This window comes from Notolabrus celidotus, chromosome 4, assembly GCF_009762535.1.
Source record: "Notolabrus celidotus isolate fNotCel1 chromosome 4, fNotCel1.pri, whole genome shotgun sequence".
Taxonomy (NCBI): domain Eukaryota; kingdom Metazoa; phylum Chordata; class Actinopteri; order Labriformes; family Labridae; genus Notolabrus; species Notolabrus celidotus.
In genome coordinates, this window is record NC_048275.1 from 4,087,340 (window position 1) to 4,113,366 (window position 26,027).

General features: G+C 44.3%; 1 protein-coding gene across 4 annotated transcripts in view; it reads right to left on the reverse strand.

The window, feature by feature from the left end:
- lyst (lysosomal trafficking regulator) overlaps nt 1-26,027 on the reverse strand; it is a 101,367-nt gene that overhangs the window by 43,985 nt on the left and 31,355 nt on the right. For 2 of the 4 annotated variants that reach the window (XM_034681365.1, XM_034681362.1), the window contains 8 exons: nt 25,725-25,923; nt 22,789-22,879; nt 18,393-20,493; nt 6,667-7,615; nt 6,373-6,558; nt 4,023-4,179; nt 1,205-1,416; nt 1,048-1,114 (listed from right to left, as the gene is read on the reverse strand). In XM_034681365.1, coding sequence (XP_034537256.1) covers nt 1,048-1,114; nt 1,205-1,416; nt 4,023-4,179; nt 6,373-6,558; nt 6,667-7,615; nt 18,393-20,493; nt 22,789-22,879; nt 25,725-25,916 — 3,955 coding nt within the window. In that variant the 5' untranslated portion in view covers nt 25,917-25,923. The remainder of the gene's footprint in view (nt 1-1,047; nt 1,115-1,204; nt 1,417-4,022; nt 4,180-6,372; nt 6,559-6,666; nt 7,616-18,392; nt 20,494-22,788; nt 22,880-25,724; nt 25,924-26,027) is intronic. The other 2 variants (XM_034681364.1, XM_034681363.1) reach the window with 2 other exon arrangements.

A 26,027-nucleotide genomic window follows, 5' to 3' on the forward strand; every position in this document is an offset into this window, starting at 1 on the left:
GTTTTTATTATTGTTTTTACTTAAAGGCCCTGTGAGGAGTTTTGAAATGGCTGAGAAACAGACTGAAAATTATACTGATGCCTCTTTATATCCTTCAATATTAAACAAGTCCATCAGCAGCAACACTGACACCTTCTCTGTTGTAAGTTTTAATGCCTGAAACCACCCTGAGGGGGTAGGTGTCAGATCAGATGATGGACATCTTGCTTCAGAAACAGCCTTTATTTGACTGTTTTCATGGAAAATAATCACATTGCCTGATAAAGGTGACTGTTGAAGGCAACAGGATGAGGCTTTAGTTGAAAACACTACTTTTGCATGTTTAGGACAAGAAATAAGAGGTATCACTTTGTCCACAAGGGGGCGCCAGAATCGATACAAAACAAAAGTTCCTCACAGCAGCTTTAACTCATTTTAGCTCTCCTTATCTTTGTCATGCACTTTAGTGTTTTCACTCGCTATGTCTTGCACTCAGTAAAGCACTTTGTAAACATGTTTTTAAAAGGTGCTATATAAATAAAATGTATTATCATTATTATATTACAGAGACCAGAACCCTTCATATCCCTGTCTGGTACTACGAGAAGTTAAAGCGCCAAAAAAGCAAATAATAATTTCCCATTTGTTAAATTGAGTCTCTTTCTGCTGATTTACTGAGATGAGGTTGTTTTAAAGAAAGTAAACTTTGTGTTTTTATGATGCCGCACATTTTATGAGATGTTTTAGAAACGTAGGTCGCCGAGTCGGGAACATAGCATTTTTTTCCACTGTCAACATATGGATAAACTAAATAAGCATTAACATGAGATATATATATATATACACTCTATCAGCTAAAATAAGTAACTGAGTGCAGACTTTCAGAATATATTCATACTGAGGATGACGTTTGAACCCTGAGGACTCAGTCGAAATGTCAGCAGCAGGAAAAAAAACATCTGAGGAGCAGAAACTGAGTGTACCCAGTTTTTTTTCACACAGACATCCCTCATGAATAACATCCTACAGAGACAGAAAGGTAAAAATAAACCAGGAGGAAAAACAAACCTGTGAAGGAGGGGTCTGTTTGGCTCAGGATGTTGTGAAAACCAGACAGGATGGTTTTGACTCCTCCCTGTGATGACAGAACGAGACGAGGTCAGGACAGGAGCGAGACGGGGACCGGCTGCTGAGGCGGTTTAAAGTGGAAAATGTTGAGTCTGACCTGATCGTAGAGCAAGGCGGCGTTACGGCGGTTGGCGTGCACGGCTCCCAGCAGGCTGTGAAACACGTGACTCAGAACCTCCAGGTCCGGGGAGCCCGTGGCGAGAAGCTGCAGCTCCATCGTGCAGATCTCTGGGAACAGCAGCACGCCACGCCCGGGCCCGTCCGCCACCGCCACAAACTCCCGCAGAGCCGAAGACTCCACCTTCAAACCTACGGACATTAACACAGTAGATCAGAGACACGCACAGAGAATCACACGGACATGATGAACGCCACGCTGACACAGACACACGCGAGCACACTGCGTTTCTTCAGCATCCACAGGCATCCCCCGTCCTCTGCTGCGTCCTCACATGTTGGAGGCAGCTCATAAAAGTGAGTTATCCTCCGTCAGAGCTCAGAGCAGCATGGGAGTCCCCTCATGATTTACAGGAGAGCAGCCCAGCAGGCTCACTCTGCTCCTGAGACCTCCTTTCATTAATAAAGCCCCCTCTCTCTCCCTGTGCTCAGCTGTTTGCCTCCATGTTTAACAATCCCACCAGAAACAAACTGCTTTTCAAAATCAGGAACCAAACAGCTTCTGTGGCGAGGACGCACTCCATACACGGAAATAAGTCCAGACTGAGGCTTATTAAAAAAAACTGAAAAGGTAAACAAAGGTGAAGAAAAGAAAGAAGACTTGATTCATCAGCCAGAGGAATGAGTGCAGAGAAACTCTAAAGGTCGCTTCGTATCGTTCGTCATAGCATCGTTTTGTACGTCATTGCATCGTATCATACGTCATTGCATCGTATAGTACGTAATTGCATCGTATTGTACGTCATAGTATCGTATCGTACGTCATTGCATCGTATCGTACGTCATAGTATCATATCGTACGTCATTGCATCGTATCGTACGTCATTGCATCATATCGTGCGTCATTGCATCGTATCGTACGTCATTGCATCGTTTTGTACGTCATTGCATCGTATCATACGTCATTGCATCGTATCGTACGTCATTGCATCGTTTTGTACGTCATTGCATCGTATCGTACGTCATTGCATCGTATCGTGTGGCATTGCATCGTATCGTGCGTCATTGCATCGTATCGTACGTCATTGCATCGTATCGTGTGTCATTGCATCGTATCGTACGTCATTGCATCGTTTTGTACGTCATAGCATCGTATCGTTCGTCATTGCATCGTTTTGTACGTCATAGCATCGTATCGTTCGTCATTGCATCGTATCATACGTTATTGCATCGTATCGTACGTCATTGCATCGTATCATGTGTCATTGCATCGTATCGTGCGTCATTGCATCATATCGTACGTCATTGCATCATATCGTGCGTCATTGCATCGTATCGTACGTCATTGCATCGTATCGTACGTCATTGCATCGTATCGTACGTCATTGCATCGTTTTGTACGTCATTGCATCGTTTTGTACGTCATAGCATCGTATCGTTCGTCATAGCATCGTATTGTGCGTCATTGCATCGTATGGTACGTCATTGCATCTTATCGTACGTCATTGCATTGTTTTGTATCGTAATGTTTCATGTCAACAGGTTGTATTACTTTTTATCCTTCCATATTGTAATGTTAATTTATATCCTATTGTAACATGTTATTTCATGTTGTTTTATACTGTGTTATATCATATGCCAATTTTTTCCATCTTTGTGTATATTACGACATCAACTAAGTTGAATATTATTGACAGCTTTTGTGAGTTGTTCTTTTGTCTTTATGGAGCTTTCATTACAATTTTTCTGTTGGAATTTTTTTTTTCAAATTTTTCCAGACACAAGTTTTTATTTTAAATATCTAATAGATTTGTTATTATTCTGTCAATAAAAGAAGAGGTAAGGAGACATAAGCAGTGTTTGAGATTCACTGTTTTTCAGGACTTTTCCAGGAAGTTACAGTCTCCATTTAACGGAGACTTTGAGTCACAAGACCCGGCTCATAATCCCGCAAAGTGTTTCAGCCTGCTGGGTTGTAAAACGTGAAACAATGAGTCCTTTCTGAGGGGGTGAAAAAGTAGAAAGGAGTAATCAGGCCACGTTCTTAACCTGCGAGCCCGGAGCGGAGACGCAGAGCTGACACAAGGCGCCTGTTCCTGCAAAGTCATATGTACGCAATAAAAACTAGTCACTTGTTATTGCTAAATATCCTCTGCTGAAAACCAAACAGGGAAGTGGGTTCTCGCTGAAACTTGCTCAAAAAACCACAATGATGTTTGATATCAAATCTACAAGTGAAGGCACGGACGTGTTTTAAAAGAAAAGGGAGTGCCTTTGAGTTCTTCTTGTTTCTATGACTGTCTTATCCCAACCTTAAACCTTTTTGACTCCATGAAGACCTCTCCTCTGTTTTTATTTCTTATTTTTAGGATATGAGAATGATCAGCTCCTGCTGGGAAAAGAAAGATTTCCCAAGGCTGAAAGCGAGCCGGTTCAGAGGCTGCAAACAAACACATGACCTCCGAATACATCAAGATTATTCTGCTGACATTAATAACCAACAAAAACAAAGAGAAGACAAGACAGAGTGCCCGAGTTAACGTGATTTAGAGCTTCTTAAAATATCTCCAGGAAAATAAAGAAGTGAAGAAGGATCAGCAGAGGAGAAGAGGAGAAGAGGAGAAGAGAGGAAAGCAAACAGTGCGGCTAACTGGCATGAGTTAATGTTGTTAGAAGCAGTCAGGTGCGTGCAGAAGCTGTGGATTCTTGAGGAGGAGTAAATGGGAGTAACTGTGCGTGGGATTGTGTGTGTGTGTGTGTGTGTGTGTGTGCGTGTGTGTGTGTGTGTGTGGACCTACCCTCTTCCTGCTTTGCCATGTCCTCGGGGTTGCTCTCGCTGTCAGCGTCGTAGCCCTCCTCCTCCCCCGGGGGCTTGACGCCACAGCTCTGCACCTCGTCCACCTCCTCCGATAGATCTCCTGCTGGGGCCGCCCCCTCCGCCAACACCTGGAGCTTCTGACAGAAAGAGAGAGAGAGAGAGAGAAAGAGAGAGAGAGGGGAAGGGTGAGACAATAATAGAGAGAGAGAGAGACAGAGAGGGGAGGAAGATGAGATTAAATTCGAGCTTACCCAATCCTGTGTTTAAAAAGAAACCAAGAGAGTTCTGCTAAAACGTAACAAGCATGACAGCAGAGTTCCTCTCGCTAACACGGAGAGTAAATTGCCAACAAAATGTTTTCAAGTGATTCAAAAGGAGGGAAAAGTACAAGATTTTGGTCATAAGACAGAAATCAGCTGACTGGAAAGGCATTCACACAGCCCAGTTCCTTGACGTGAACGGCCAGTCATCATACGTGCACGCAGGAAAACACACACACACACACACACACACAGCAGAGTAAACAGTGCAGCTCTAAACCCTTTACAAGCTCCCTGTAACACACTTTAGAGTCAAACACATTCAAAGAGGAGGACAAACTTTTCACAGGAGGAGTGATCCCGGAGCTTCACTTAGTGTCTCTGTGTCGGTTAATTAAACATCTCGCTCCGTCGGGCTCGCAGGGGAGAGATCTAAGCTCTGAGGAAATAGGTAAATCTATTATATAAAAGCTAAATCCTCCTGTGTTGGAACCGGATTAGTCGGCTGGCCATTTAAAGACCTTTTGAAAACAAATCTGAAGTTCTGAGACCAGAGAGGAGGCGGGTGTTTCAACGAGGACGGCTGGAAAATAACAGATCAGGAGCAGTTTGAGGTACAGACGTTCAGAAGTGAGGAATGTGGAAGCAAAAATGTCAAATCTGACTGCTTCAAAAGTTAGAAACCACTCTGAGAACAAGATATTAATGCAGGATCTCAGAGTCTGCTGCTGGGGGAACTCTCACATGGGTTTGAGTGTGGGCATTAAGTTAGCAGATCTAGCACCACCAGCCTTTAGTCCGGGTCACTCACTCACTGAAGAGCAGCTCAGTGAAGGATTCTCTTCCTCATTCATCTTTGGATTCTTTCATCTGTAAATATAACTTTTTAAATTGTGAAAGTATTTACAGATGAATTTATAAAAATGGAACAAAACACCATCAGTGACCGGCTGTGGTTTGAAAATGTCAATAAAAGCTCAATCATTGTTGACATCCGCTGTTTTGTTGTACATCAGGCAGATAACGTTGCTAAGCAACACAGTGAGATAGAAACTATAATGCCTGACGACCTCTCATTGAGCGGCTGCTTCCTGAATAAACACGGCTGCTGTCGGTCCTCGGCCAAAGAACAAATCTTTCTGTCTATAACTTACAAACTTCATGGTCTGTCTCATGTTTTGTGATCTCACATGATTCATCAAACAAAGAGTATCAGCTCAGACGAGTTGATTACTCTCTCCACTAACTCAGATAACTTAGTTAACACAAGCTGAGTCTTTGGTGAGCTTAACCCTGACATCCTGTTGATCCAGACAAAAAGACAAGATAAGATAAGACTTCACTGATCCACAGCTCGGTTGTTGCAGCAACACAGACATGATAGTTGAGTAAGGTATCCAAGGAGAAGAAGAGAAGAAGAAATGGAGTAGAAATAAAGTGCAATAAAATGAAATAAGATTAGGAATAAAATAAATAAAGTGAAAATAAAATAAATACAATACAATACAATTAGATAAACAAAGTAAAATAAAATAAAAAATAAAATAAGATGAATAAAGTAAAACTGAAACAAAACAAAATGAGATAAATACATTTTTAAAAAATCAAAGATAAATAAAGTAAAAAATAAAATAAAGTAAAATAAATAAAAAAACAATAAAATTAGATAAACATAGTACAATAAATATATATCTGAAATAAGATGAAGTACAAAATAAAAAAATAACGTCAAAATAAAATAAAATAACAAGTTAATATAAAACAAGATGAATAAAGTTAAAATAAAATAAAACAAAACAAGACACATAATGTAAAACTCAAATAGAAAAACTGAGGTAAATAAAGTTAAAATAAAATGAAGTAAGACAAATTAAGTAAAGAATAAAATTAAGGTGACAAAACACAAACACAAGTTATTTAAAGGAATAAGGAAAAAAGTGTCTCAGAGCTTCTGCAGCAGTCTTGAAAATAAATAAATAAATGAAAACAAAAAAACAAACAAAAACAAAGATAAAGAGCGAGACACAAAGAGGGCTGGAGAGTAAAAAAAGGTACAGTAACTTCACTCACAGTTTCTCCTATGGCAGGACTCACCCTGTCTGGCTTCTCCTCAGGGGGGTCAGGACCAGACGACACCTCTGCCAAGGCAACCCTAAGCAGAGAGTCGAACAGAGGGACGGCGAGGTCAGAGTTCACCACGCCGGAGCGAGAGAGCTGGTCTCTCACCTCGAACAGCGTCTCCTCCACCGACTGCAGCTGCAGAAGCAAAGACATGACGCTCCAATCAAACGGGGGCTACGAGACTAAAAGACTATGAGACTACGAGACTACGACCTCACTCTCCACTCTCAGATGAACTCTTACCTGATAAGAAAGCTCGGGTTCGATCCTCTGCAGGGCCGAGTTAGCGCTGTGCAGACAAATAGCCAGCAGCGCCTCCAGGAGTCGAATACTTTGGAGTTGCCACTCCTCCTCAAGCTTCTTTGCTGGATCTTTGGTCTTCCCCTCAGCAGGACTAGGACTGAGAGTTTCCACTGGACCATGAAGCGTCTCCTCTAGTCCCAGGGAGGTAGCCGGGGCCACGGACTCAGGGCTTCCTTTGGCCTTACCGTCCCTCCTTTTCTTTGCTTTCCCGTCCTTGGGCTTACAGGAGAGCTTCTGGATCACCATGGCCATGAGGCGCAGGCAGACGTCCAGACCGCCTAACCTGAAGAACTGCCTCTGGAACAAGGGGCTGGCCAGGTAGATCCACCTGCACACTGACCACACGTCTGCGGCGCGGCGTACCTGCTCTTTGGAAGGCAGGGCCACGCTGTCAGGTGACAGGTAAGGCAGCCGCCCCCCCAGAGGCTCGCTGGCCGTGCTGTCGTAACCTGAAGTGTCCTCGGAGTCGTTGGCAGAGTCCCGGTCTGAGTCCGGCTCTTTGCTGACGCAGAGGAAGGCCACACACAGGAAGAGGTTGATCACATGAAGGTGTGTCTCTGCTCGGCTGCGGCCCGGTCCTCGCCCCTGCCCGCTCCGGCTCTTATGGCGTGGGTACGCCTCCTTTAGACCTTCGTAGAACTTGCTGAGGCTCTGCGGGCCCTCTCCGGCCCCTCGGGACCCCAGCTCTTCAGCCAACCCCAGGATGGCCTCCCTTTCTTCAGCATCAGCGCTCTCAAGCTCCTGGAGCACCCCGTCAGGCTGGTGGTGTCTGCTGCCGATTATCAGAGTCTCAAACACCTTCAGGGCCAGAGAGCGGGTCTGGTCCAGGTAGACCAGCTCTGTCACCTGATTGAGTCCGTTACAGCTGACGAAGAGGTCTCTGATGACCCTGAGACACAGAAACAAAAGTAACTTAGAGAAGAGAAGCAGGAAGCTGACACAAACATACTCAACAGTTTCCTGATCTTCACACCAGGACCGGACTCATTAGAGACTTTCTCCACATTCACAGGATCGGACAGCTCAGAGCCGACAGCCTCATTTACAACAAACCTGAGAGCGATGAGCTCCCGCAGGGCGAGGATAGAGCTGTGTTTCTGTCTGACACATGCTGTAGTTCAGAGGAGAGCGGGGCTCGCTTACTAAAACCAAACTTCAAATCAGCTCACTGTCTGAGTGGTGTCGTATCACGGATTACTCTCATCTTAATGTCTCTTCATTTATCATCCTGTAAACAAAAGATGCTCCATGATCGTATCATCAGATGAAGTATTCTGCTCGTGCTCAGTCTTTAGATCGTCCCTCTGATAGCTCTGTAGCAGCTTCACATGATTTACAGCTCCAAAAAATCTTTACTTATCTCAGACTGGTGAATTTGAAAACCATCATTCCAGCTACCGTCTCTTTAAGGACCATCAAAGCATTCTAGAACCCTCCTCCACAGCTCCCATTAACCAGTGTTACTATAATCAAAATGTCAAATGATGAAATATGGTCGTATGTCTGGACCCCAAATCTGACCTGGAAAGTTTGGATGGACAAAAAGAAGCCCAGCAATAAATTGAAGAAATCTCACGTCCCTCTCGCTTAGTTCTCGTGACTTTTTCAACAAGCTATTCAGAGCAGCCTGTGGTCTCATCCTGGGGTTACTCCAACACAACGTACCTCACGGTTACTCTCTTTCTTTTTAAGTTATTTTTTTTGGGCATTCTTGCCTTTATGACAGGACAACTGAAGAGAGACAGGAAACATGGGGAGTAGAGAGGGGAGAAGACATGCAGCACATGGTTGCGGCCGGGAATCGAACCGGCGACCTCTGCAACAAGGGCAACAGCCTCTGTATGGGGGGCGCTTAGACCACTAGGCCACCAGGGCCCCAATATAGTATGTGGTAGCTTAACATGATTTATAGCACAAATCTCAAATTATCTCAGGCTGGTGTTTTTGAAAACCCTCAATTCAGCTTCCGAGTGTCATTCCAGCTACTGTCTCTTTAAGAAACTTCAAAGCACTCTGGAATGCAGCATTCCGGAACCCTCCTCTACTGTTGTGATGCAACAAATGATGGAATATGTTACGTATGTTCGGACCAAGCGGCAAACTCCGGTCTCAAACGATGAAGCCAATGTGGAAGTGCTATAAACTGCAATACATCGAAAATCCGCTTGAGGCTGGCTGCAGAAACACAGGAAACCACATAGACATGAATGGGAAAAAGACGATCTTTGCAGCATTAATAAACATGTTTACAGCCTGGTTCAAAAAACGGCTTGGCCCTACAACGCTAATCTCTCTATCAGCACACACTGTACGGGGGGTGAATTTTTTTCTAACGTGACGGTTAAGAAGATATTAATATTATCAGTTTTGCCCAAATAAGGACATGACTGACGTGAATCCCGGTCGGGAACACACAGCCATTGGCTAAGAGACTCACACTACGTCACACTCTGCCTAGTTGAGTTCCCCATTACCAATATGGCTGCTGCCGTCGATTTGCTTCAAAACAGCTCTCAGGAACAGATGGGTGACGTCACGGATACTACGTCCATATTTTTTACAGTCTATGGTTCGGACCCTAAAATATGTCATGGAAAGTTTGGAAAGGGACCAAAAAATCCCCAGCAACAAAAAAAAGGTAATCATGCTCCTTTAAGGATATTCACCAACCTGTGATGTCACAAATTGAGCAAATCTTGTGTCCCTTTCGCTTAGATCTCGTGACTTTTTGAACAAGCCTGTGGTCTCATCCTGGGTGTTACTCCAACGCACTTTTACCTCACCATTTAAAACTCAAAATATTCTCTACTCATCTAAGATGGGTGTCTTTGAAAACCCTCATTTCAGCCTCTGAACTGCTTCTTTTCAAGTACTGTCTCTTTAAGGAACTTCAAAGTACTCTGGAACCCTCCTTCTGTTGTGGTGCTACAAAGTCGGATGAAATATTAAATATGGTCTTATGTTTCTGACCGGCTCAGTGCAAGTGTGAATGTTACATATATCACGCCCTTTTAAGTATATTCACCAACCTGTGATGTCACAAATTGAGAAAATCTCGTGTCCCTTTCGCTTAGATCTCGTGACTTTTTGAACAAGCCTGTGGTCTCATCCTGGGTGTTACTCCAACGCACTTTTACCTCACCATTTAAAACTCAAAATATTCTCTACTCATCTAAGATAAGTGTCTTTTTAAACCCTCAATTCAGCCTCTGAACTGCTTCTTTTCAAGTACTGTCTCTTTAAGGAACTTCAAAGCACTCTGGAACCCAGCATTCTGGAACCCTCCTCCTGTTGTGGTGCTACAAAGTCGGATGAAATATTAAATATGGTCTTATGTTTCTGACCGGCTCAGTGCAAGTGTGAATGTTACTTATATGATGCCCTTATAAGGAGATTCACCAACCTGTGATGTCACAAATTTAGCAAATCTTGCGTCCCTCTCGTGTTAGTCTCGTGTGACTTATTGAACAAGCCGTTCAGAGCAGCCTGGGATTACTCCAACACATGTTAACCTCGTTATCTGAAACTTGACCCACGTTTTTAAGAAAAGGCCTTCCCTCTTTCTATCACCATGACCCCAGACTTACATTAAAGCCTATTCCTGCATTTGTTCTGTCATTGAGCTTCATTGAAGACCAATGAAAGTACCCCTCATGTATTTCCCTCCATTACATGAATCACTGCGAGCACACAGAGCTGATATTGCGCCCTTTTTAATTTGTTTACTGCTGAACACCATACTTAGACTGTGATTAATAAATAATAAATGAGGTTATTACAATGCAGGGCAAATTACCTGATAAGACAAATGCGTCACCTCTGAGTGAAGGTTGAATCAACATGCAGGGAGAGTAAACAACCCTCTCAGGAGATGTAGTGACACTACACAGAGGCTAAAACAAAAACACTTTAATTAAACATGGAGTATTAAAGAGGGGAAACAGATGTTGGTTTAATGCTTCCAGCTCAGAGCATGAAAAAGATAAATCTAACTTTCTCTAATTCAAATCCTTTCTCCAGTCGCCGTCCTCTGAACTAATTCGGCTTTTTCAGAACATTTCCTCTTTTCATTAGCAGAGCCGGTCCGTCAGGGCGAGTTCCCATTAGTCTGAAGGTCTAATGCTCTCATCTGTAAAAATGTGGAGTTCAGGTGAGCAGAACGCAGGAAGAGGAGTGTGATGATGAAGAGCGCACTGTCATGCAGCAACGACGTCTTCTGAGGAAATTCTTCAAAGTTAATGTTTCAAATCTTTAAAAAGGAGCCGACTTCTGCAGCACGAGTCCACTCAGACTTCATGTGATAAACTGTACGATATGAGACCGCAAAGAACTTTTCAATTCAACATTCAGTCCACCTATAGAGCTCATAGTCTCTAAAAGTAGTATGGGAGGTAGAGCCTTCAGTTATCAGGCCCCTCTCCTTTGGAATCATCTACCAGTCAGGGTCCGGGAGGCAGACACCCTCTCTACTTTTAAGAGTAGGCTCCAAACTTTCCTTTTTGATAAAGCTTATAGTTAGAGCTGGATCAGGCTTGGACCAGCTCTTAGTTATGCTGCTATAGGCTTAGACTGCCAGGGGAACTGGGGCAATGACACACTGGGATCCTATCTCACCCCCTTCCCCCCGACCCCCTCATCACTTACTTTAACTCTCCCTGTCCCATTAAAGTTACTGACCATAGACCTTTCTGGAGTCCCTGAGCTCCCTTGTCTCGTATGTTCCTCTGGATCTCTTCTCTCCTTATCTCCTCTCTCCTTATCTCCTCTCCTTACATCCTCTCTCCTCAGCTCCTCTCTCCTTGTCTCTTCTCTCTTTATCGCCTCTCTCCTTATCTCCTCTCTCCTTAGCTCCTTTCTCTTTAGATGCTCTCTCTTCAGCTCCTCTCTCCTTATCTCCTCTTTCCTTATCTCCTCTCTCTCCTTAGCTCCTCTCTCCTTATCCCTTAGTTTAACTCTTCCTGTCCCATTAAAGTTCCTAACCATAGACCTTTCTGGAGTCCCTGAGCTCCCTTGTCTCGTAGGTTCCTCTGGATCTCTGCTGCTGTGGACGTGCCAGACTCCAGCTGCTACAACTACTACTATCCGTCTCCCCACTATCATCTCTCTCTCTCTCTTCATCTCCCTCTATCCCTCTCTCCAACACGGTCTCAGCAGATGTGTGTCTAACATGAGTCTGGTCCTGCTGGAGGTTTCTGCCTGTTAAAGGAAGTTTGTCCTTGCCACTGTAACTTGCTAAATGCTGCAAAGTGCTCTGCTCATGGTGGATTAAGATGAGATCAGACTGAGTCCTGTCTGTAAGATGGGACTGGATCTGATCCTGTCTTGATGTTGGGTCTTTGTTAATAATAGAACATAGAGTACGGTCTAGACCTGCTCTGTTTGGAAAGAGTCTGAGGAGAACATTTGTTGGGATTTGGCGCTCCATGCAGCAGAGTGAGGAGATGCCGACAGCTTATCTCCACAACTAGACGCAAAACAAGAGCACACAGCACGGAGCTCATGTGAGTGTTTGTGCTTTCATATCAGTAGATCAATATGCTTTGTGAGTCAGGATGGAGACATTGTCCGAACCTTTACCAAACCCTCTAATATCTCCACACCCTGCATAAAATCAACTCTCTCAGCCTGTGTGAAGGTTTTCTTGGTCAAACTGTTTTCACTCTTTAAAAAAAGCTTCAAACATGATTTTACATAATCAACTTTAGAGGAAGTCTCTGTTATAAATTCTTCCTCTTTAACCTTTAAACTAAATGAGAGTGAAACAGCCTCCAGTATGTAAATGCCCCACCAGATGGAGACATACAGTACAACCTGATTCTAATGACCACATACTGTACAGTCATGGCCAAAAGTTTTGAGAATGACACAACTATTAATTTTCACAAAGTCTGCTGTTTCAGTTTTTATAATGGCAATTTGCATATACTCCAGAATGTTATGAGGAGTGATCAGCTCAACTGCAATTAATTGCAAAGTCCCTCTTTGCCTTGAAAATGAACTTTATCACCCAAAACACATTTCCACTGCATTTCAGCCCTGCCACAAAAGGACCAGCTAACATCATTTCAATGACACACAGGTGTCACACACATTAACACAGGTGTGGGTGTTGATGAGGACAAGGCTGGCGATCAATCTATCATGATTGAGTGACTGGACACTTTAAAAGGAAGATGGTGCATGACACCATTGTTCCTCATCTGTTAGCCATGGTTACCTGCAAGGAAACATGTGCAGCCATCATTGCATTGCACAAAAAGGGCCTAACAGGGAAGTTTATAGCAGCGAGTAAGATTGCACCTCAGTCAACCGTCTATCGAATTATCAAGAACTTCAAGGAGAGAGGTTCAATTGTTGCCAAACAGGCTCCAGGGCGCCCAAGAAAGTCCAGCAAGCGCCAGGACCGTCTCCTGAAGGTGTAACAGCTGCGGGATCGGGCCACCACCAGTGCAGAGCTTGCTCAGGAATGGCAGCAGGCAGGTGTGAGTGCATCTGCACGCACAGTGAGGCGAAGACTTTTGGAGGAAGGCCTGGTGTCAAGGAGGGCAGCAAAGAAGCCACTTCTCTCCAGTAAAAACATCAGGGACAGACTGATATTCTGCAGAAGGTACAGGGACTGGACTGCTGAGGACTGGGGTAAAGTCATTTTCTCTGATGAATCCCCTTTCCGATTGTTTGGGGCATCTGGAGGAAGGCTTGTTCGGAGAAGACGAGGTGAGCGCTACCATCAGTCCTGTCTCTTGCCAACAGTGAAGCATCCTGAGACCATTCATGTGTGGGGTTGCTTTTCGGTCGAGGGAGTGGGCTCTTTCATAATCTTGCCTAAAAACACAGCCATGAATAAAGAATGGTACCAGAACGTCCTCCGAGAGCAACTTCTCCCAACCATCCAAGGGCAGTTTGGTGATGAAGAATGCCTTTTCCAGCATGATGGAGCACCTTGCCATAAAGCAAAAGTCATAACAAAATGGCTCGGGGAACAAAACATTAAGATTTTGGGCCCTTGGCCAGGAAACTCCCCAGATCTTAATCCCATTGAGAACTTGTGGTCAATCCTCAAGAGGCGGGTGGACAATCAAAAACCCACAAATTCTGACAAACTCCAAGCATTGATTATGCAAGAATGGACTGCCATCAGTCAGGATTTGGTCCAGAAGTTGATTGACAGCATGCCAGGGAGAATTGCAGAGGTCTTGAAAAAGAAGGGTCAACACTGCAAATATTGACTTATTGCATGAATTCTGTGTAATTCTCAATAAAAGCTTTTGATACTTATGAAATGCTTCTAATTGTATTTCATTATACCATAGAAACATCTGACAAAAACACCTAAAAACCCTGAAACAGCAGACTTTGTGAAAATGTAATATTTGTGTCATTCTCAAAACTTTTGGCCATGACTGTACATCCAGAAACAGGCTGAGAGTCAGGTGGAGGGTTACAGTCCAACATATTGATGGAGAGATGGTTGAACAGTTTCTGACTAGACTGTAAAATACTTTTTAAATTCACAAGACCAGATTTATTAACTCTGAGTTACCTGGGTTTAGGTGAACACCTGAAGCACTAGTTGGCTTTCAAACTTTTTACTGTTTTTAAGATTGAATAGTAGAAACTTTGAGGCTTTTAGCTTTTATTAGAGGAAGACAGGAATGTGAGAGATGGCTGACTTCTTGTTGGTCTTGGCCTGATAGATATGGGGGAAAAAAGGTGCACAAAGAAAAACAAAGAGTGCACGATGTTCAGATTTGAGGAACTATCCCTTTAATCTGTAGAGAGAGATTTGTCTGACTTTAAGAGTTTTCAGGTGAGAACTTTTACAGAATCCTGAGCGCCTCAAACCGTCTTCAGAGATGATCTCACAGCTGTAAAGACTCTGAATGTCAAACCTGCAGAGAGCAGAACGACAAACTCTGAATCTTAACAAGGAAGTGTTTCAGCCCACCACTGACAGAGCGCCTCAGAGCATCCATCCGTCCACTTTCTACACCCACTGATCCTGTGTGGGGTTACAACAGGTCTCCCAGCGTGCATGGAGCAGGAGTCGTCTCTGAGTTGTTTTTAAGGGAACATATGAAGTGTGATATGAATTTCTGTCAAACAGCTGTGTTACATAACCAGTAAACGATCCTCCATCTCTCAGCCAGGCAACAAAGCGTTCATGAATTATTGATCAGCATCAATTAGCAATGAATGGACAGACGGGTCTCATGACAAACACGCTGGATTAGGTGTCCTGGGTCTGAATATATCTGCTTTATGTGACCGTATGAAAGGAGCTACATTTAATACACAAAGACATGTTTCTGAACAAACGTCTGCAGTGTTTTTATGGAACAACAGATTCATAGAAAGACGGATCTTTGAGGACACATGAGGAGCGTGAGCACAGAGGAAGGACTCACTTTATATAAAGGTTTAAGGGGTTGTATGAAATTCACAAACAAAAAGGAGTCTGTGATTTTAAGGAGTGAGAGGGATATTATCTGGTGTCAAAACTTTAACTCTGCCTGTCCCATTAAAGTTACTAACCATAGACCTTTCTGGAGTCCCTGAGCTCCATTGTCTTGTAGATTCCTCTGAGCTGCTGTAGACGTCCTCCTGCTGTGGACAATCTGGACTCCAGCTGATACGGACGTGCTGGACTCCAGCGGCAACAGCTTCTACGACTCGTCTCATCACTATCACCTCTCTCTCTTACTCCCCTCTATCTGTCTTTCCAGACCCAACTCGGTCGAGGCATGATGGCTGTCTAACATGAGTCTGGTTCTGCCTGAGGTTTCTGCCTGTTAAAAGGAAGTTTTTCCTCACCACTGTAACTAGCTAAATACTGCGATGTGCAATGCTCATGATGGATTAAGGTGGGGTCAGACTGAGTCTTACCCTGTCTTGGTGTTGGGTCTCTGTTCATAATTTGACATAGAGTGGTCTAGAGCTCCTATGTTTGTAAAAGCGTCTTGAGATAACGTTTGTTGTGATTTGGCGCTATACAAATAAAGATTGATTGATTGATTGATTGAAAACTTATTTAAAAACAAAAATATGATTTTACTGCTTCTGGATGTGGAGAATGTGTCTAAATGTACAGACAGGGAGAGAGTGAGACTAAAAACAGCCCTGGATTCTGACCGTGCCGGATACAACCATAGACTGTATATATAATGGACAGAGTCGCTCCGCCTTTTCCCATTGTACGGTTTTGAAGCTAATATTCCAGAAAGCTGACATCTTGTACATTTTCTGCAGCCAGAGTCTGCGCAGTAGAGAATTTGCGTAGTGTCCCGGGGTCCTACGAAGTTTCTCTCTACGGCAGCTGTCAATCAAAGTAAACCCGGATGTAAAACCTTGTTTTTAAACTCTAATAACTAATGAAGAAGAAACTTTTCAGAAAAAAGAGGCCTTGAACACAAAACAGTCAAATAATAACTACATATCACCACAGCATACTGATGTGAGAAACGCTCGTACAACGTGTGTTTACTTTTTAAAGTTTGACTGCAGTCCCATTCAAACGAATGGGGGAGACAGAGTTTTTGACCTATACTGCAGCCAGCCACTAGGGGGAGCAGTTTTTGTGGCAGCCGCACATCAAGCCAAGCAAGATGACGTCCATTTTATATACTGTCTATGGATACGACACGACACAATATGCTAAGGTACAACACGACCCACAGGACACGACATGATACAATATTATACAACACAACACTATATGATACAATACGACACGACATGATTGATATGATACGGTAAGATACGATGGACCACAACACTGCCCGAAAAGACACGATAAGATACGTTATTATACGACACACAGGACACGACACAATACAATATGATAAGATACATTATGCCATCACACGCCGTGGCAGGATACAATATGACACAATATGATACAACACAGTGTACGACACTACTCAGTACGATTAAATACAATACGATACGATACGAAATGACAAGACAGGACAGGATCGATAAGATGCTATAGATTAAGACGCGACAGGGCACGACCAAGCGTCAACCTCCGGCCGCAAGAATTGAAGCCGATGCGGAAGTGTTAAAAACTGCAGTTCCTCCAGTGTCCACTTGTAGCTGGCTCTGGAAGTACCAGAAACCACATACACACCCATTCAAAAAAGCCGATCTTTACAGCAGAAATAAACATGTTTACAGTCTGGTACAAAAGACGAGTGTAGTCTGGATAGCTCATTTCTTGATCGGCATACACTGTGAGGGGGGTGAATTTTTTTATAACGTTGCAATTTCGAAGATATTGAGATTACAAGTCTTCCAATGAGAGGCACAGCTGCCTGTGGGAACACTGCAGCTGTTGGCTAGGAGGCTCAAACTCCGCCTCTTTACGTCACACTGGCTCCACAGAAGCAATATGGCTGCTGCCGACGATTGGCTTCAAAACAGCGCTTCAGAAACAGATGGGTGACGTCACGGATACTACGTCCATATTTTATACAGTCTATGGATACAATACGACACGACATGATCGATATGATACGGTAGGATACGACAAACAGGACACGACACGACACAATATGATATGATACATTATGCCATGACACGCTATGGCAGGATATGATACGACTCGATATGTTACAACACAATCTACGACACTACTCAATACGATAAAATACAATACGATACAACAGGACACTAAGATACGATACGATACGAAATGACAGGACAGGATCGATAAGATGCTCTAGATTAAGACATGACAGGGCACGACCAAGCGGCAACCTCCGGCCGTGAGCATTGAAGACAATGCGGAAGTGTTAAAAACCGCAGTTCCTCGAGTGTCCACTTGAGGCTGGCTCTGGAAGTACCGGAAACCACATACACACCCATTCAAAGAAGACGATCTTTACAGCAGATATAAACATGTTTACAGCCTGGTACAAAAGACGAGTGTAGTCTGGATAGCTCATTTCTCGATCGGCACACACTCAACGGGGGCACATTTTTCATATCGCGGCAATTTCGAAGATATTGAGATTATGAGTTTTCCATTATGAGAGGCTCATCTGACTTGATTGACAGGCGGGAACACTGTAGCTGTTGGCGAGGAAGCTCAAAGCCCGCCTCTTCACCTCCACAGAAGTAAGGTTGAGTTCAGAGCATATCCAACATGGTTCCCGCCGATGATCAGCTTCAAAACAGCGCTTCAGGAACAGACATCACAGAAACCACGTCCACCACGCTATACTATGCGAAACGACACCACAAGACACAAAATGATAAAATGATTAAAGTATGATGCTACATGGTCATTGACAGCATAAGTGTTCAGTGACCGTGACACCAAGAGATCTAGAGCTCCCCCTGCTGATTGGCTGCGGTATAGGTAATAAGCCCCGCCTCCTTCATGTTAACAGATGGGACATGGGTCAAACTTTAAAATCCAAAAGCAGGTCAAATAAATGTTTGTCAAACATGTTTCTGTCATTATAGTTAGTTCTTATCATGCTGATTGATGTCTCAGTGTTCATGTTTAGTTTGAATTGATTTTAAAGAGATGATTGATTGACAGCTCTGTCGACCAATGAGGCTCCTGCAGCGCTGTGTGCACCAGAGGAAACGTAACAAACACTAACACAAGGGTTCATCTCACAGAGTTAATAAGTACAGGAAGTGACTTTAATGTTTCTCACCTTGACTTGAGAAGGGCAGGTAATGTCTGCAGGTAAATCAGCAGCACTTCCACAGGCAGGCACCGTGTGTGATAGCTGCAGACCTGGGTGCAGACCGTGGAGACCCCCAGGTGCTGGGCGTGATGGGCCAGCTCAACCCCTCTCTGCAGCACCGGGTTGAAGATGTGTGTGTAGAGCTGCCACTGCACTATAGCGTTCCCCCTCAGGGTCAGGTGGCACACGTGTCCGGCTATCTGCTGACTCAGCTGCCAGTCCTCCCCGAACACCAGCTCCTGGTAGGCCTCCAGAGCGTCCCACTTCCACAGCATGTCCTCTGCGCCCCCTCCGCTGGGCAGGATCCCCTGTGAGCGATAACACAGACTGGTGGAAACCGAATGATCCCCGTGCTGCAGAGTCTCCTCTAGCCCGGGGAGCTGGCTGCTGTCCAGAGTGCAGATGTTACAGGAGGCGAGTTTAGCTTTCTCTGATGGCTGCCCCCCTCCTAGCTGATCCAGAATCAGTCTGCTCAGGACGCCCAGAACGTGAGTCTGGTAACTGCGCAGGCCTGGAGCTTGGAAGGCGTGCAGCAAGGGACCTACGACAGAGCGAGGGTCCATGCAGCAGCAGATTCCAACGGCCTGAACTCCAGCCAGGACCTGCAGCACAGCCGGCCCGTTAGGAGAGAGTCTCTGCAGGAGGCGCAGACACTGGTGAGCGCAGGCGGCGAGGCAGCAGCAGCGCTCCGGGTAACGCACTGCATCACCCTCAAACCCCTCCTTACCGTCTCCAGCCTCCTCGAAGGGGTTTCGTCTGGCAGCCTGTTTGAAAGCAGACACTGGTAAACCTGACAGGTCTCTGTGGTGATGCAGGAAGTGGGAGTATTCACAGCGGCGGTGGCGGCGGCGTGCACAGACAGACTGATGCAGCTGCTCTGACTTTGCCTTCTTCACAGCACTGATGATCTTGAAGACTCCTGCGATGAGGCCCAGCAGCCTCTCTGAAGCTTCACCGACTACCTCAGAGTCTCTGGCCCTGCCGAGTCCCTCCAGCCGCAGTACCGTGGCCTCGAACAGCTCCAGGCCGCGGTGCTGGATGAACTCGTGGATGAGTTCCAGCGCCTGGCTAAAGAAAAAAGGGTTTGGTGTGGACGCCTGCAGGCAGCCCAGCAGCACTTGGAGAACTCCCTCTAAGAGCTCCGGCAGCAGCAGCGCCCTGTGGCGATAGCGGGAGAAAGAAAAGTCATCCTGGACTTCCTGCAGGGTCTTTTTCGGCCGTGGGGCAAAAGGGTTCGTCTGTCTCTCCAAACAGCTCCGGATTTTGAGGGTGGCTCTCAGCAGGTCCGTCAGGCTGCGTCTCAGGCTGTCTGGGAGGGTTTCACACTGACTCACATCCACTGACATCAGGTGCAGGATGGTTCGTAGGAGCATCCTCTGAACCAGCGCGATGGGCTCCTCAGTCCAGCCTCCAGCGAGCTCCTCTATCCCTGACCCCTGACCTCCCCCTGGACCGCAGCAGTCTCCAAACTCCGTCAGGATCTCGGTGAGAGTCGGCACGACGCTGACGGCCAGGCCCGGGTTGTGGTTGATGCTCATGTCAAACTTACAAACCTTCTCCAGCAGAGAGAGGAGCACGTGGCAGAGATCGAAGGGTGAGTTCTCCATGCGGTTGAAAATGGATATCGCGGCTGGGTCCGTCAGAGTCTCGGTGTCGGCCATCTGGGACCCGGGGGCTCGCGGGTGGGGGTACGGAGCACTCATGGTGTCAGCGGCGGTGTTGGCGGCGGTGGACGGTAACTGTGATGTCTCTGAGCGATGATGCTGACAGCTCACTCTGATGGTGGAGCCATGTGACCGCCTGCTCCGTGCACCGCTGGGTCCCGCGGCGGTTTTGTCTTCAGTGTTTGCTTCTGAATCTGAGGTAGAGAGCTGCGACCTCCGAGCATCCTTCACAGAGTATCTCTGCGACGTCCTGCGAGACCTCCGGGACTTCCAGGTTCCACTGCCGACGCGGGACCTCTTCCCCGTACTCTGTTCATCTGTGGCAGCTTTCTGTCCCGCTCTGAGAGGGGCGGCCTTCAGCTCCCGGCTCAGGAACACCTCCAGTAAGGACGGCAGCGTGAAATCTGTCAAAACACACGTCTGTTAGTTTCAGGAGGCAGACACCCTCTCTACTTTTAAGAGTAGGCTTCAAACTTTCCTCTTTGATAAAGCTTATAGTTAGAGCTGGATCAGGCTTGGACCAGGTCTTAGTTATGATGCTATAGGCTTAGACTGACACACTGGGATCCTGTCTTTCCCTCTCTCTCCTCTCTCTGCCTGTCTCTTACTTTAACTCTTCCTGTCCCATTAAAGTTACTAACCATAGACCTTTCTGGAGTCCCTGAGCTCCCTTGTCTCGTAGGTTTCTCTGGATCTCCTTTCTCCTAATCTCATCTCTCCTTAGCTCCTTTCTCTTTAGATGCTCTATCCTCAGCTCCTCTCTCCTTATCTCTTCTCTCCTCATCTCATCTCTCCTTATCTCCTCTCTCCTTAGCTCCTCTCTCCTTATCTCCTCTATCCTCAGCTCCTCTCTCCTTAGCTCCTTTCTCTTTAGATGCTCTATCCTCAGCTCCTCTCTCCTTATCTCTTCTCTCCTCATCTCATCTCTCCTTATCTCCTCTCTCCTTAGCTCCTCTCTCCTTATCTCCTCTATCCTCAGCTCCTCTCTTCTTATCTCCTTTTTCCTTATCTCCTCTCTCTCTCCTTAGCTCCTCTCTCCTTATCTTCTCTATCCTCAGCTCCTCTCTCCTTATCTCCTCTTTCCTTATCTCCTCTCTCTCCTTAGCTCCTCTCTCCTTATCTTCTCTATCCTCAGCTCCTCTCTCCTTATCTCCTCTTTCCTTATCTCCTCTCTCTCCTTAGATCCTCTCTCCTTATCTCCTCTATCCTCAGCTCCCCTCTCCTTATCTCCTCTTTCCTTATCTCCTCTTTCCTTATCTCCTTTCTCTCCTTAGCTCCTCTCCCCTTAGCTCCTCTCTCCATAGCTCCTCTGGCCTTAGCTCCTCTCTCCTTATCCCTTCCTTTAACTCTTCCTGTCTCATTAAAGTTCCTAACCATAGACCTTTCTGGAGTCCCTGAGCTCCCTTGTCTCGTAGGTTCCTCTGGATCTCTGCTGCTGTGGACGTGCCAGACTCCAGCTGCTACAACTACTACTATCCGTCTCCCCACTATCATCTCTCTCTCTCTCTTCATCTCCCTCTATCCCTCTCTCCAACACGGTCTCAGCAGATGTGTGTCTAACATGAGTCTGGTCCTGCTGGAGGTTTCTGCCTGTTAAAGGAAGTTTGTCCTTGCCACTGTAACTTGCTAAATGCTGTAAAGTGCTCTGCTCATGGTGGATTAAGATGAGATCAGACTGAGTCCTGTCTGGAAGGTGGGACTGGATCTGATCCGGTCTTGATGTTGGGTCTTTGTTAATAATAGAACATAGAGTCCGGTCTAGACCTGCTCTGTTTGGAAAGAGTCTGAGGAGAACGTTTGTTGGGATTTGGCGCTCTATAAGTAAAGATTGATTGATTGAATAACTCTGAATCCTGATGTGTTAAAACTTGATTTGAGGCAGATTCTGGAGCAAACAATTAGGGGGGGGGGGGACTTCCTGTGGACTTGATTTTATCCAGGTATATAAGTGGAAACAAGGCGTAAGTGGTGGCCCCATGTACTGAGGAGGCTTCAGGTAACTACGTAGCATTCGCTGGTTCCACTTCCTGCTCATCATCTCCCACGCTCTCTACTCCCCACACTTCCTCGACCTTCAATGAAGGTCAAAATATCCCAAAAATTTAAATCAAGCAGGCATTAAAGTTTGTAATTGCACTCTGTCAGCAGATAATCAGTGTTTGTTCACGCTCACTCAGAGAGTCAGAGCTAATTAAAGTAAAAATGTCTCGGGTCTCTGTGAGAGGGCGTCAGCAGCCCGGCTCTAAATACCGGAGTCATCCTGAGGTCACGGGCCTCCGCAATCACCGAGAGCTGCTGCTGTTTGTTAGACTGAGAGTCAACAGAAAAGAGACACTGACGGCGTTATCACACTGATTCATCCTTTTTAAAATAAGGACAGGACGCTTTTTTTACTGAGAGCGTTTTAAACTTCATGAAAAATAAAAATGACTCACTGGAAAATGAAAAAGGAGATTCTATTTAAAGCAGCAAGCAACACATGCCACCAAAGATACTGCTGGAACATAACTTTAATAAAGGGTGAATAAGTGAAGATGACATAAACATCCCTGCTCCTTGAAATAAAACCTTCAAATCAGATTCAAAACTCAGTAAATGAAGTCTATACATGAAGTCAGATGTTTCAAACAGCTGGATGGTTTCTGGGATGTCCTGTGAACATCAACGTGAACATTAAAAGGAGTATTTGGAGTACTGACCTGGAGCTTTCTCCTCCTGAACGGGGATCTTCCAGACCAGCGGCAGCAGAGACAGCAGCAGAGTGAGCAGCTCCTCGCGACACGTCAGTTCCTGAGAGTGAGAACACACGGAGGTTACCTCGAAAGCTTCCTGACCCTCTCTCTCTCTCTCTCTCTCTCTCTCTCCACGTCACACCCTACAGGACCGACTCTCCAACACCCACGGGTCTCACGAGTGAGAGCAGACAGAAGAAGAGGCTCGGCCGGCCTCTCTGTGAGTGTATCAGGGAGTATGTCGCAGCTACATGACGGGCGTGGAGGACCTCATGTCTGTCCAGAGCATTCCTCACAGCGCAGAGAGAAACGACTCCTTTATGTGTTAATGAGAAATTAAAGACTGTAAAGATTAAATGCACATTCTTCTTTTCACTATATTTAATGCATTTTAATGTTCAATTCCTCATAATGGAATATAAGTCCCTCTAAAGATCACTACCACTGAGTCACATGACCACTTGTTTAAATATATAAATAAATACTTTTAATACTGTTTTATTTTTAGTCTTGTTTTTGTACAACAGAGATCTCCGGTCATATAAAGGGAAAATATCTGAGATCTCAAGAATATTTTTCAATTTTAAGGGAATTAAGTAATAAGAGAAAAAAGTCATAAAATTTAAGAGAAAAAAATCAAACATTTGTGTTACATTTTTTTGTTATTTTAAGAAGAAAAGGGTGTTAATTTTATGAGAAAAATTTTGTTTATGTATGAGGAAAAATAGTCATATAATTTATAAGAAAGGGTAGAAAATGTATGGAAGAAAAGTTGGAAAAATTATGAGAAAAAAAGTTGTAAATTTATTTGATAAAAAGTCAGAAATCTATAAATAGAAAGTCAGACATTCATGAGAAAAAGCCTGTTAGGTTTTTTTGGCTCCTCCTGCTCATAACATGTAAGTGGTTCATTTTATTATTGAATTTTATCTGTTATATCTTGCCTCGTGTTATTCAACATGCAATGTTTGTTTTGTTCTTTTATATGTGCAATAAATAATAAATTAACTAATTAAAAGTTTTTATTTTATGGGAAAAAAGTCATACATTTCTTAGAAATGATTAAAAAAAGTTGTTAATCTATGAAAGAAAATGTCTGAAAAATATGAGAAAAATGATTTTTAATTAATGACTTTAAAGTTATTTATTCACAGGAACATTTTAACAAAAAACATTCCTGTATTAAATTTTCAAAATGATAAAGAAAGTCTTTCATTTACAGGATAATAATTGTGATTCTTTTTGTTTAAAGTTGTACATTTAGAAGAATGAAGTCATAAAATAAAAAAATTAAAGCTGTTAATTTAGGAGAAACATTTGTAAATTTACAGGATTAAATCTCATAAATCTATAAATACATGAGATTTAATTTGTATATTTTTGTGAATAAAAAGTGTAAATTTATGAGATTTTGAGACGTAAAATTACGAGAAGAAAAGTCGTACATTTTGAAATTTATGAGATTTAATTAATTAATTAATGAAAGAAAAGTCCTGTATAAGCAACTGTTGATGATGATAATGGAAGGTCTTAAATTGTCTGGTTGCTTCATTGTAGATGTTTCTTATTTACTTTGTGCATTGCCTTCACACTGCTTGGCAGTACCTGCACCCAAATGGACTTGAATCACTTTGTTCCTCTTGCTGATCTTGTTTCCTCTTGTCTAGATCTTTGCTTGTGTTGTTCTTGTTCTCGTATGTACGTCACTTTGGATAAAAGCGTCTGCTAAATGACTTTGTAAGCAGAAAGAAGAGAGCAGTAAATAATCAGAACATCAGTGTTCTTATGAGGCTGGATTTCTACAAATATAAGATGTAGCAGCATCAAGTGAGAGATGAAGAGAAGCAGCTAAAATGGCGACCAAATAAACACAAAGATCATAAAGTGGTGGTATTATAAAAAATGTTCCAGTGTCTTGAAATCAAAACAGAAAGAAAGAAGTGTCTAACATTCATTAAACCGTTCATGTGAGCAGCGTCCTGACCTGAGATTATTCAGAGTCTTATCTTTGCATATCTCATTTTTCACTGCTGGGTTTTATTGCTCTATGGTCATTAAACATCTCTTTAATCTAAGCAGCTGATGTCTGATGTATAATCTTCACTTTCATCATGTGCTCTCATTAATCTGTATCTCTGTCTGTGATTCATTCTGATGAGGGGAGATTAATCTCACTGAGGCGTACGGACAGCGTCTTTAATTCATCAAACTGAAGTCTGAATTTAAAGATGAGTGTTCCTGAGTTAAAGGGACCTGAGAGGAGTTTAACTGGTTATGAAACAGAGTGAATTTAACGTCTTTAACGACCAACAGAACCAGATCAGGAGCAGATTAGCGTCTCTTGTGTAGGTTTTCTTAATGCCTGTCACGGCCGCCCCCCCCCCCCTACGCTGAAGTGGTTTAAATCCTGCAGACAAAAAGAGTCTTTGTTGACGTCCAGAATTATCACAGTTAACGGTTCATTAGAGAGTCAAACAGAAGCAGGACGGGGCCTTCTGTGGATACGACTCACACGTTAAAACAATGCACGGTAGGTCTCAGCAGATGTGTGTCTAACATGAGTCTGGTCCTGCTGGAGGTTTCTGCCTGTTAAAGGAAGTTTGTCCTTGCCACTGTAACTTGCTAAATGCTGCAAAGTGCTCTGCTCATGGTGGATTAAGATGAGATCAGACTGAGTCCTGTCTGGAAGAGGGGACTGGATCTGATCCGGTCTTGATGTTGGGTCTTTGTTAATGATAGAACACAGAGTACGGTCTAGACCTGCTCTGTTTGGAAAGAGTCTGAGTTTGAGTCCTTAAACTTGAGGTTTGGTGACTTGACTCCAACACTGGTCTGATCTACAGACTCACTTTAAACTTTTTAAACTAGAACAAATAACACTCTTAGCATCTCTCTGTCCTCACCTGGTCGATGATGGAGTCCAGCGTGCTGAGCAGCAGGAAGCCCCGCCCCCTGACCAGGTACTCTCCCAGAGCCACCATGTGACTCTCCTCCTCGTCCTCCTCCCGGGCCTCGGCCCTCTGAGCCACCGCGCTGCATAGCTGATGGACGTCGGTCAGGAACTCCCTCGCCAGCGTGTTGCTGGCTCCACTCATGTCTGAGCTGCAGAGGAGGAAGAGAGAGATACTTCATCAGACTGCAGTCGAAACATCAGATACTACATCAGAACCCGTTTTCCATATAAGTTTAAATGATTTCTCCTTAGA